This window comes from Poecile atricapillus, chromosome 1 (genome assembly GCF_030490865.1).
Source record: "Poecile atricapillus isolate bPoeAtr1 chromosome 1, bPoeAtr1.hap1, whole genome shotgun sequence".
In the NCBI taxonomy this organism is placed as follows: domain Eukaryota; kingdom Metazoa; phylum Chordata; class Aves; order Passeriformes; family Paridae; genus Poecile; species Poecile atricapillus.
The window spans coordinates 6,764,285-6,774,255 of record NC_081249.1 but is presented as its reverse complement, the minus strand read 5'-3'; the positions used below and the strand labels follow the sequence as shown (position 1 = coordinate 6,774,255).

General features: G+C 37.5%; 1 protein-coding gene across 1 annotated transcript in view; it reads right to left on the bottom strand.

Moving 5' to 3' along the window:
• Positions 1 to 376: 376 nt before the first annotated feature.
• EFHC2 (EF-hand domain containing 2) overlaps positions 377 to 9,971 on the bottom strand; it is a 56,393-nt gene continuing 46,798 nt past the window's right edge. Inside the window, exons 12-15 of the mRNA XM_058858181.1 lie at positions 9,203 to 9,400; positions 8,548 to 8,640; positions 2,108 to 2,213; positions 377 to 483 (exon numbers count right to left, since the gene is read on the bottom strand). Coding sequence (XP_058714164.1) covers positions 388 to 483; positions 2,108 to 2,213; positions 8,548 to 8,640; positions 9,203 to 9,400 — 493 coding nt within the window. The 3' untranslated portion in view covers positions 377 to 387. The remainder of the gene's footprint in view (positions 484 to 2,107; positions 2,214 to 8,547; positions 8,641 to 9,202; positions 9,401 to 9,971) is intronic.

The window sequence follows — 9,971 nt, the reverse complement described above, 5'->3', positions numbered from 1 at the left end:
GAATGGAATGGCATTATTGTGCTAACGCAGTCCAACCCAATTTTAAGAGGTCATCCAACAACGTTTGTTTGCAGAACAAAGCAGGGTCAGTCAGATTTTGCACTGTTTGACTCAAAGATTTCTCAATACTTGCAAATTCTCTGTGCAACCAGACAGAGATTAGAGGATCTAGTTTTAATTGTGCCTATGTAAGTATGACAGAGTGCTGTTGATTTAGAAAGAGTTCCAAAAACACACAAGTATACATCTCTGTTGGGACGAGTAATTAAATGCAATAAAACCTATATTTTATTTTTTCTTATTTTACAAGAAATGTTTTCTGTATCTCTCTAAGTAATCTTCAGAGCTGAAGCACCAATCTTAAATCAGTGCCTTGCACAGATGAGATTATTCTTCCTTGCCAAACAGATCATCCAGAAGAGGAGGGTATCTGATCCCAATCACAGGAGGGGATCGTGGTAGTTGGTTCCAGATATCTGCCCTCTGAAATTAGTAACCCAGAGAATATCTTAGTATGCAATAATGAAAACAAGAACCATTACAAGATGGTCAACATAAGATTGAATGAGCTGCTTCAATTCCTCAGACAAATCTGTGAAAAATTTTGTCTTTATACAGCACATCCTATTAAAAGATTACAACATGCACATTCTTATGAATGTTGCAATATATTTTATTTAAAATAATTTCTATCATTAGGCCTTTCGCAGACATTTTTAAATTAAATAATGCTAAATTTTCTTCATTAAAATCCCAATACTTCAAATTCTTGAAAGTCATCTATGTCTCAACACCAAAAAACATATACAAAATAATGAGATAAAGAAAAGGAATAAAAAAGAAAGCCAGCAGAACAAGCACAACTCTGCTGCTGAAATCTATCTGTCAAATACAGGTACTGTAGCCTCAAAATACTGCTATTAATTTGTGGTACGTCACGCACAGAATGACAATTGAATTCTAAAGCTGAACAAGATTTAAAACTTTTCCTGTCTCTGATTTTTTCCATTTTGTAGTTATCTCTCTTAAAATATTAAATATTTAATTATCACTTAAGCACAGAATTCATCTATAAAAACAAAAAATACTCCCTCAACAGAGCCTAATAAACACCATGATCCTCAGGACCACTGAATAAAACATGTGGAAGGACTTTGATTTTATCTGTACAACACAGAAAAACTCTTCACAAGGACAAAGCAAAAATAATCAACCATGGAAAGCAGAGCAGACCAACAGCCCTGGGCCCTTGTTAGACACCACCAACAGTCAGAGATGCTACAGAAGAAAGACTTGGTAAGTCAGGCAGGAGTGAGGAGTCTGAAGCACAGTGCCTGAGGAATATTGGTTTAAACCATGCCATGAGTGAACTTGAATTTAAAGGAATGCTGTGTTTCTAAATGGTCTGAACACAATCAAACACATTCTGTACAATACATTGGCCTGGCCAGAACAGCCAAATGATGTGTTGGCAGAAGGCCTTTAGATTTATCTGTTACAAAGTATTTAAAATTCAGCATAATTGCCTTATGGACCTTCTATTTTAAAATGTTCCACTCAGCACAAGATGGCAAGATCAGATTAGTCTCTGCAGTTTGTTGATACTGCATTTTTATTTACCCTAAGTAGCAGGCTGAAGATATACAAAGCTGATCCACCAGTTCTTCTCTCTGTGCATGCCTTCCAGAGATGTGGTGTGTTATGTGCAGGTTTCTGAGGAGTTCTACAAAATGCAGAGCTATTTTCTGCATATGTATCAGTGGAGCTTAAAGTATTTTCTGACTACCTCAGCAAGGGAACAGATCATTTGATATGTGACAGTGATATTTGTGGGGGAAGCAGTACTCATTGTCCCTGGATAAATACACCTGCTTCCCCTTCTCTTTTCTTTTTTGTTTTATTCCCAGAGATGTGATACTTACTAGACACCTCCTCATCCCTGCCTGACTTCCCTACTTCATCCTAAACTTCCCTATTAAACCTATTTAAAAAATAATTACTTTAAGAAAACAAGTACAAATACACAAATAAGAAAAGATGTTGTAGTGATATTGGCTAAAACAGTCATGTTAAAGTTGGAGAAATTCTGTTCAGCCACTGGTTTTACCTTGGGTGGCTCCTTTTCCTCCTTGAAAACACGGATTTGATTCTCTCTCCAGTTCAGTGCATGAATAAACTTTCTATAGTCTACTTGCTTTTGGTTATCTTCAAACCTGAGTAGAATATCCATAAGATGACTCAAGGTTAAAGGGAATTTTTAACAAAATTATATCATGTTATCTACAGCATACTAATCATTACCTTTGGGATAATAATTTTTATACTAGTTTATTTCCAAACAATGGCTGGAGTGAAGAAACAGTACAAAATGCCATGAAATCCTATATTATACATTTTTTTCCATATTCTTACACCTTATTATTGTCTCTTATAGCAGTATTCAACTTCTTCAAGTTTTACTTAATTTCAACTATTTTCATTTTAGATTTGAAGCACTGCCCAACCTTTTCCAACAATGATGTCACAGCTTTTGACAAACACAGAGTTGGGATGATCAATGTATGATTCCTTTGTGTAAAAAAGAAACAATTATACAGGAGACCTGTGCTGTAACACAACTGACCTGCTTTATTATGACTTCTACAATCATCTTCTGAAAATAAGTAATATTTCAAAAATGCTGCTTGCACACACCTTGGGATCAATTTGAAATTGACAAACACACAGCTGACTAACGTATCAACTAATAGCCAGATTTTAAAATCATTTGGTAACAGGTTTATGGCATTGTTCTCTATTTCTATGGATAAATAGATATATTTGTATCAGCTGTGGCTGTCCCCTAAATGCATGAAGATATATATGCTGCCAGCTAAGGTCTACAGGTACATGTGGAAAATGCTATTTTCCTCCCTCAGATTTCTAAAATCCTTACCCTGCACTAATAAGTCCCATGGGAACAGATTTATAATCCACTTCATCCTTCTGCCATTGACTTGGAGGAAGCAGCTTCAGAAACAAAAGTCCTCAATTCAGCAGAACACTGAGGTGATTCAGGCCCTTGGGGACCACTGTTCTTTCAGTGTCACCAGCCAAATGTTGAAAGATACCTTTGGGCTGAAGCTTGAAAAGAGCAGCTGGAATGCTCTGCGATAAATACAGCACTGGCAGCTTCTGAAGGACACCTGTCTCACCCACCTGCAAAGGGGACCCAATTTGGGCACAAAAACATAGCCTGGAAGTGTCTGTGCCTCACTGGGGTCCGTGGAGAGACACAGACACCCAGCAAGACTCAGTATCTCTTATCTGGTGGGAGACACCAGGTTAAACAATTCTGCCCTGCCATCTGGTGAGACAAAAACTACTGCACGGGAAACAAGTACCTCAGAAAATCATTTTGCCTTGTCCCTAATGAAATAGCAGTGCACAAAACATGGGCCTCAAAACGGAGGCACTTTAAGGGAAAATTTACAGCACAAACTTGAAAAACAATATTGGAGGAGAAATAGATCTGGTGACAAAAATAAACTGCAATAAACTGCAGCTCATCCTTTCCTTCTCCTCCCCCCACACCTTTCATTTAATAGTCAGCAGGAAAGATAACAATAAAATATACTGAGAGCCATAAACAGAGATGGCAGCGATAAACTGGAATGTTAAGTACAGTGAGTTATGCTGAAGATGAAAGCAAAGTCAGAAAAGAATGCTACTGCTACCAGAATTAAATGGAGCCTGAAACACTGCCATGAGAAACCCTCCTATGACAGCCTGCTTCTTTATCATAGTTCACACGCAAGTTAACATTTCCATAAAGCCCTACTTTTGGGAAATATATCCAATATACAGGAAAATTACTATTCCCACTTCCAGTGGGTTCTTAATTTCAGGGTCTGGGGTTTTTTTGGGGTTTTTTTGGGGTTTTTTTTGCAGGTGGCAATAGGGAAAAGAAACAAGTTTTGCAGAAAATGTAATAAGACAATAAAAAAGCTTCTGCCTCTTAGAAAAATAATGGCACACAAACTGGAATTTCAGAACTATCAGGACAAATTATTTTTCCTTCTACTATTATGTAGTTACCTTTTACTCATTGTGAAAAGTCAAAAGATCAATTCTACCACCAAGATGGTGAGCTGTATAAGCAGGGTTTTTAAACAAAGAACAAGTGAAGGTGTGTAACTACCTAAAATTTCTGTTGAGGCACCAAAGTTGAGGTAAGCATTGCTTCTGCTTTTGACAAAAATTTACAAGGAGAAAAGTCCTTTGATGTGACATCACTAGTGAGCTGACAATATGGGTCTGAAATTATCTATAACCAAGAATTTTAACATGGGCAGAGGAAATGGGATTCCTAAATCCCACAATTAAATAGCTACAGAAAGCATCTTAAAATACTACTCTAGAATAAAACCCAGAAAGAAAAAAAAAATCTACTCTTTAGATCTTTTTACTGCTGTGACTTATTGTATCAATCTACTAAAAGCACACAGTAGAGATTTGGCACAGAGCATCCACATGGACTGAGGAGATGTTATCATTTTGTGCATTATTAGGACAGAGATGTCATACATTTCAGTGGCTGGAGTTAATAACGCTGAGACAGACACTGCTCTTCAGAAAAGGAAATTAGATTTGTCTTATCAAGAAGATGCACCAAAGATAGCTTTAAACCAACCTTCTCTTCAGTTTTGCCCTGTTACTTCAGCAATGCATGGGATTTTAGACTATGAAAGTCACTCCTCCATCCCTATCACAGTTTGCAGAGCTTTTTATTTTCTTTATCATTACAGAAATTATCATACATTTCTGCTTCTAAAAAGACATTCATAATTAAATACTCCAGATAGGTGAAAAATCTGGTCAAATCACATTATGATTATTCTTGAGGATGCTTTGGTGAGTAAAGGTTACCTACTAACAAGTTTTTCTTTCCCATCAAGAAATCTATACCCCAAAGATTTATGTGCAAGTTTAATGTATATGCAGAGTTTTTTAAATTCCTTCATTTCAAACAACATTTATTAACAAGTTTATCTGATAATAACAGAGCAGAAACATCTGCTGCTTTAACCTTATAGAAGAAGTTGGGATTCTTCAGCCTGTTTGATACTCTATAACACAGTTCTATAGGGACTACATTGTCACAGGTGTACACCTTAATTGTCATAAAGTGCTCATATTAAAGGACTTGAACCAGAAAGCACAAAAAGTGACTATTCAATAATAATGGCTACCATCTCCTTTTTTTTAATTTATATTTATACAACTTTTACTCATGTCTTGAACAACCATGAATTGAACCATCAGTTCCCCAACAAACTGAGTAACAGGAATAATTTGTCTGAAGAGGTTCAAATATGAATTCTAGAGAGCCTTTTAATCACAAATGGCATAGAGAGTCCCAGGCACCAAAGGTAACAAGAAGGCAGCAGAAGAAAGATCTTGTGATGATTTCCACTGCTGCTCCTGCTACTGGACACTTACTGCATCAGGAAAAGAGGGTTTGCTTCCTGAAAGAAAAAGGTCAGCCCTAAAAAAATCATTACAGGAGGGAACCAGCTAAAAAAATTATTACCCAGCCACAATCCTGGGAAAAAACTGAGCAGGCAGGAGTGGCCTGGCCTGGCCTGTGATTTGAGAACTGGGATGACCATGTAGGTGGCCCTCTGCCATCAGGCACTGCTAGCTGAGGGACTGGAGATTCACCTTTGCAAAACAACAAGCACCCTTCAAACACCCCAGCAGTGCAGAGAAGTGAAAAACTACACAGATGCTTTTAATATAAATTTAAAAAACATAATTTAAAAGACTAGGGACCTACAATTAACAACTAAATTAATGCAGAATAATCAACATGTAATGCTTGTAAACTTGTCATCCATTCTTTCTTCACTCATTTTTTTTCCTTCCTTATCTGCCAGCTGTTTATAAATCCTCCAGGGAAGGACTGCTTCTTTTTAAGTCCTTGTTAGCATCAATTTAGCATTGCAGTAAATAAAAATAACAAAAAAAAAACCCTAAACTCATTACTTAAGCACTTTGGCAAAATTTATTTATTAAATAAACTTTAATTGTTCATTATGCCTGCATAAATTTAAAGACATGTTTATAATGACTACTGTAGTTTTCTGGCAGAAACAACTGTGTACCATCTGCACTGCTTAATACAGTGTCATTAAATTCTGTATTGTTCTGTGATTTAAAAAGTAAGTGAGAAAATGTTGATGGAGAAAGCAAATACATTTTAACGTGCCAGGTAAATTGGAAAAATGTTCATATTGTTGGGTATCTAAATCCTAATATTTTAACATTCCACAATTAAAACCACAAATTTACAATAGATGGACAATACAAAAAGGTCTTATGAAACTATAAGATTTTGTGCCAACTCTCCCTTCACTCCATGGAAACTGAGTGGTCTTTGGGTGCAGTAAACAAAGTCTTGGGTCATTTAGAGGTGACCACAAAATTAGACAATAATTTCTAGTCCCATTCTGTGCTTTTAATAAGTGACAGATCATTGCAGTAGAATTTACAAATCTAAATAATAAATACTTTAAGAATACTAACTTTCAAAATGGAATAGAGTCATTAAGTCCTGGAGAAAGTCTTTGCCACCTAATCTCAGATAACAAAGCTGAATAAACACAGAGCTTCAGCCTTCATCTATTATCTGATCACATTGTCCAGCATCGTTTTATAGCTGAATGGGGTCCAGCTGGTGCATTAGCTGTATATCCTGATTTTGTGGGAATCAGTCCAGCAATGTTTATTGTACCACTTTCTTCCTTCATGAATACAGATACACAGAGTAGGACCACCAGCCCTTGTGTTGGAAATATCTGTGGGAAGGGAAGGGAAGGGAAGGGAAGGGAAGGGAAGGGAAGGGAAGGGAAGGGAAGGGAAGGGAAGGGAAGGGAAGGGAAGGGAAGGGAAGGGAAGGGAAGGGAAGGGAAGGGAAGGGAAGGGAAGGGAAGGGAAGGGAAGGGAAGGGAAGGGAAGGGAAGGGAAGGGAAGGGAAGGGAAGGGAAGGGAAGGGAAGGGAAGGGAAGGGAAGGGAAGGGAAGGGAAGGGAAGGGAAGGGAAGGGAAGGGAAGGGAAGGGAAGGGAAGGGAAGGGAAGGGAAGGGAAGGGAAGGGAAGGGAAGGGAAGGGAAGGGAAGGGAAGGGAAGGGAAGGGAAGGGAAGGGAAGGGAAGGGAAGGGAAGGGAAGGGAAGGGAAGGGAAGGGAAGGGAAGGGAAGGGAAGGGCAAAAAAGCTTTCCCTGGTATAAATTCACAAAAAAATAATCAGAGCCCAGGACATGTCAGGCTTGTTTGCTTCTTATCAGAACTGAGTTAGTACATAAAGGAAAGCTTCCAGTGCCGTGTTGTGCATCTATTCAAGTTCAGCTCTTAAGAAGTGGAATCTGTGAGAACCCTTTGTCTAATATGGGATATCATTCTCCTTCAACAATTGTGTTGGGCGGCTTGGTGGGAGTTCTAAGATATCAGTTGTAGATTACTGTTAAAATTCAGACATTTCTGAAGACTAATGGTTATAATTCAGTGTCAGAAGTGATGAACAGCAGTATGAAGAAGCTTTATCAAAATGGATTCCACATGTCTGCCTGACATGGGTCTTTTCCATTATTTACTAAACCCAGATACTTAATTTGCAACTCCTCCTGAAATCAGGAAGTATATTTACCTGAAGCAGCTAAACATGAAAGAAGACCAGATCTGATCCTGTTTCTAATGCAGTATGAAAGCACAGACAAAACATGTGATTTAAGGATTTCCCTCAAGGGAAAGAAGAAACCAGTAAGTATACGTTTAAACCTATTACCAGAAAATCTGGCCAGAAAAACCAAACTCAACAAGACATGAGTATTCAGAACACCACAGCTTTCTCTGAAGTCTAGTCTATAATACAAGTGCATGAAACACTAGTTCTTTTCACTTCTATTCCCATTAATACAGCTAGCAAAGCAATTTGTCTCAAAAAAGCTAAATTTGTTATAGAAAAGTAACAAAGCCATGCTAACATTCCTTTGCCTTTTTAAAAATGACAATAAAATACGTTTCAGGTGAGATTAATAGGAGTAGCAAATCAATTTTGTTTACTACTGATGCTGTCTACTTGATAAAGACACTTCATTGTACTCATGTCAGTGTGTTCCTTGGAACTTGCACAATGTACTTCCATAAGATTATTGTTTTTATGTCACATCTACACAAAGGAACAACTAAAGCAAAAAAGTGAATCTCATTGAAAATGATAAGTATCAGTAACTGACTCTGGAAAGATTAATTCCACAGAATTCTGCCAAGCCCCAGATGATTTACCATGCCAGGCAAAATGAAGAGAAGTTGCTAAGATTGATGCATCTCAGTTGATTATAAATATTCTATAAATAGGAAAGTCTGTGTGTGTGTGTAGGGACAAAATCTGCATCATGAAATGATTCATATTAGATAAATTACAGTTTCTGAGGATTTGTCTCTGCAGTAGATATTTAACATTGATCTGCACCCATGCATTCAGGTCACACTAACTGCCCTTAAGTTACCTGGCCAGCAAAGTTTCTAGAAGACCATCAGGAAGTGGCAACTTAAAGGATTTGAAAATAGTCCTGCAGGTCTCATAGGGCAACAATCCACACCTGCACATCAGAAAGAGAGGGGTGGAAATATAGATTAGGTATTTTCCAGGTTTACTTCAAGTGAATGTTTCTGTGCATAAGAAAACACATGAGGAATATCACGATGGAGAAAAAGACAACAAAGTTTTATGAAATTTTGCTATTACGAAGCTGAGAAACTTGAAGGTGACATTGTAGCCTTTCTTATACTGAGATCCTCAGTGACTCTCTGTGATTCTTTATCCATGACATCAGAGAACAAAAAGGGCAAATGAGTCACATAAAGAACCCAAATTCTTTCTTCTTTTTCCCCCTTAAATCACTATTTCTCCTCTTTGATTTAAAATCGTGTGTTTTGCCCATGAACTAGTATCTGATATCACAAAATGTTAAGTACAGCATCTACAATAAAAAGTCTATATACAAAATGTAAAATAGACAAAAATGTCTGTCCTCTTCCTGTCTATTGTCAAGTGCTATGAGAAGCTTAACATTACACATTATATTCTTTGGCCACAATATACCATTTGCTCAGCAACAGAGTTTCTCAAATAATAGCTTGGGATAAAGAGAGGAAACTTACTTTTCTCGGTCGTTGTACAAGAATACAGCAATCAGTTGTTCAAAATATTCAAAGGCATTTTTCTTTAGTTTGTCTTGAGCCACTGTAAGGAGGAGGAGCAGGTCTATTTGATTGTCGTCTCTCATGCCATAGTGACGTCCAAGAGTCATAATTTCATGTTCTGAAAATCCTCCACCAGCTACACTGACTATCCAATTTCTATTCACAGAAACAACAGCCTACATTAGTTTTAAGTAAATAAGTTAAAACCAGTTAATAATCACCAATTTTGGGAGAGGATGTCCAAATTTCCTCAGTAGCTGTCTATACATATAAAAATACATCCTAACCACAACTGAAGTGTTTTACCAGAGATGCCATATAGAAAATTACACCAAATCACAAGTTCCCTTGGCAAGAACATATGACAGGAGGCAGCAGCAAGAGCAGCTTACACTTGGATGCTGTAACTGGAAAATCAGATCCCATGCAGGGATGAGCCTGGGATGTGCTCTCCCAAGCCTGTGTGTGCTGCTCAGACTTATCATCCCAACCCAAGGAAGAAGAAATTTTCCTGAGATCCATCTGATGGGACAGTGCAGCTCCCTCAGCTGTTACAAGGCCTCTTCTCAAATCTGAATTAGTCTAACTACTTTGGCTCTATGATCCCAAACATCTGCCTCTGGTGCACTCACGTTCAACCAGACTTTTTAACAAGAAAGTTTCAGCATAAGCCTATGTGTCTCAGTCAAAATTAGATTAATAATATATAATACTTCTGGATAAAATG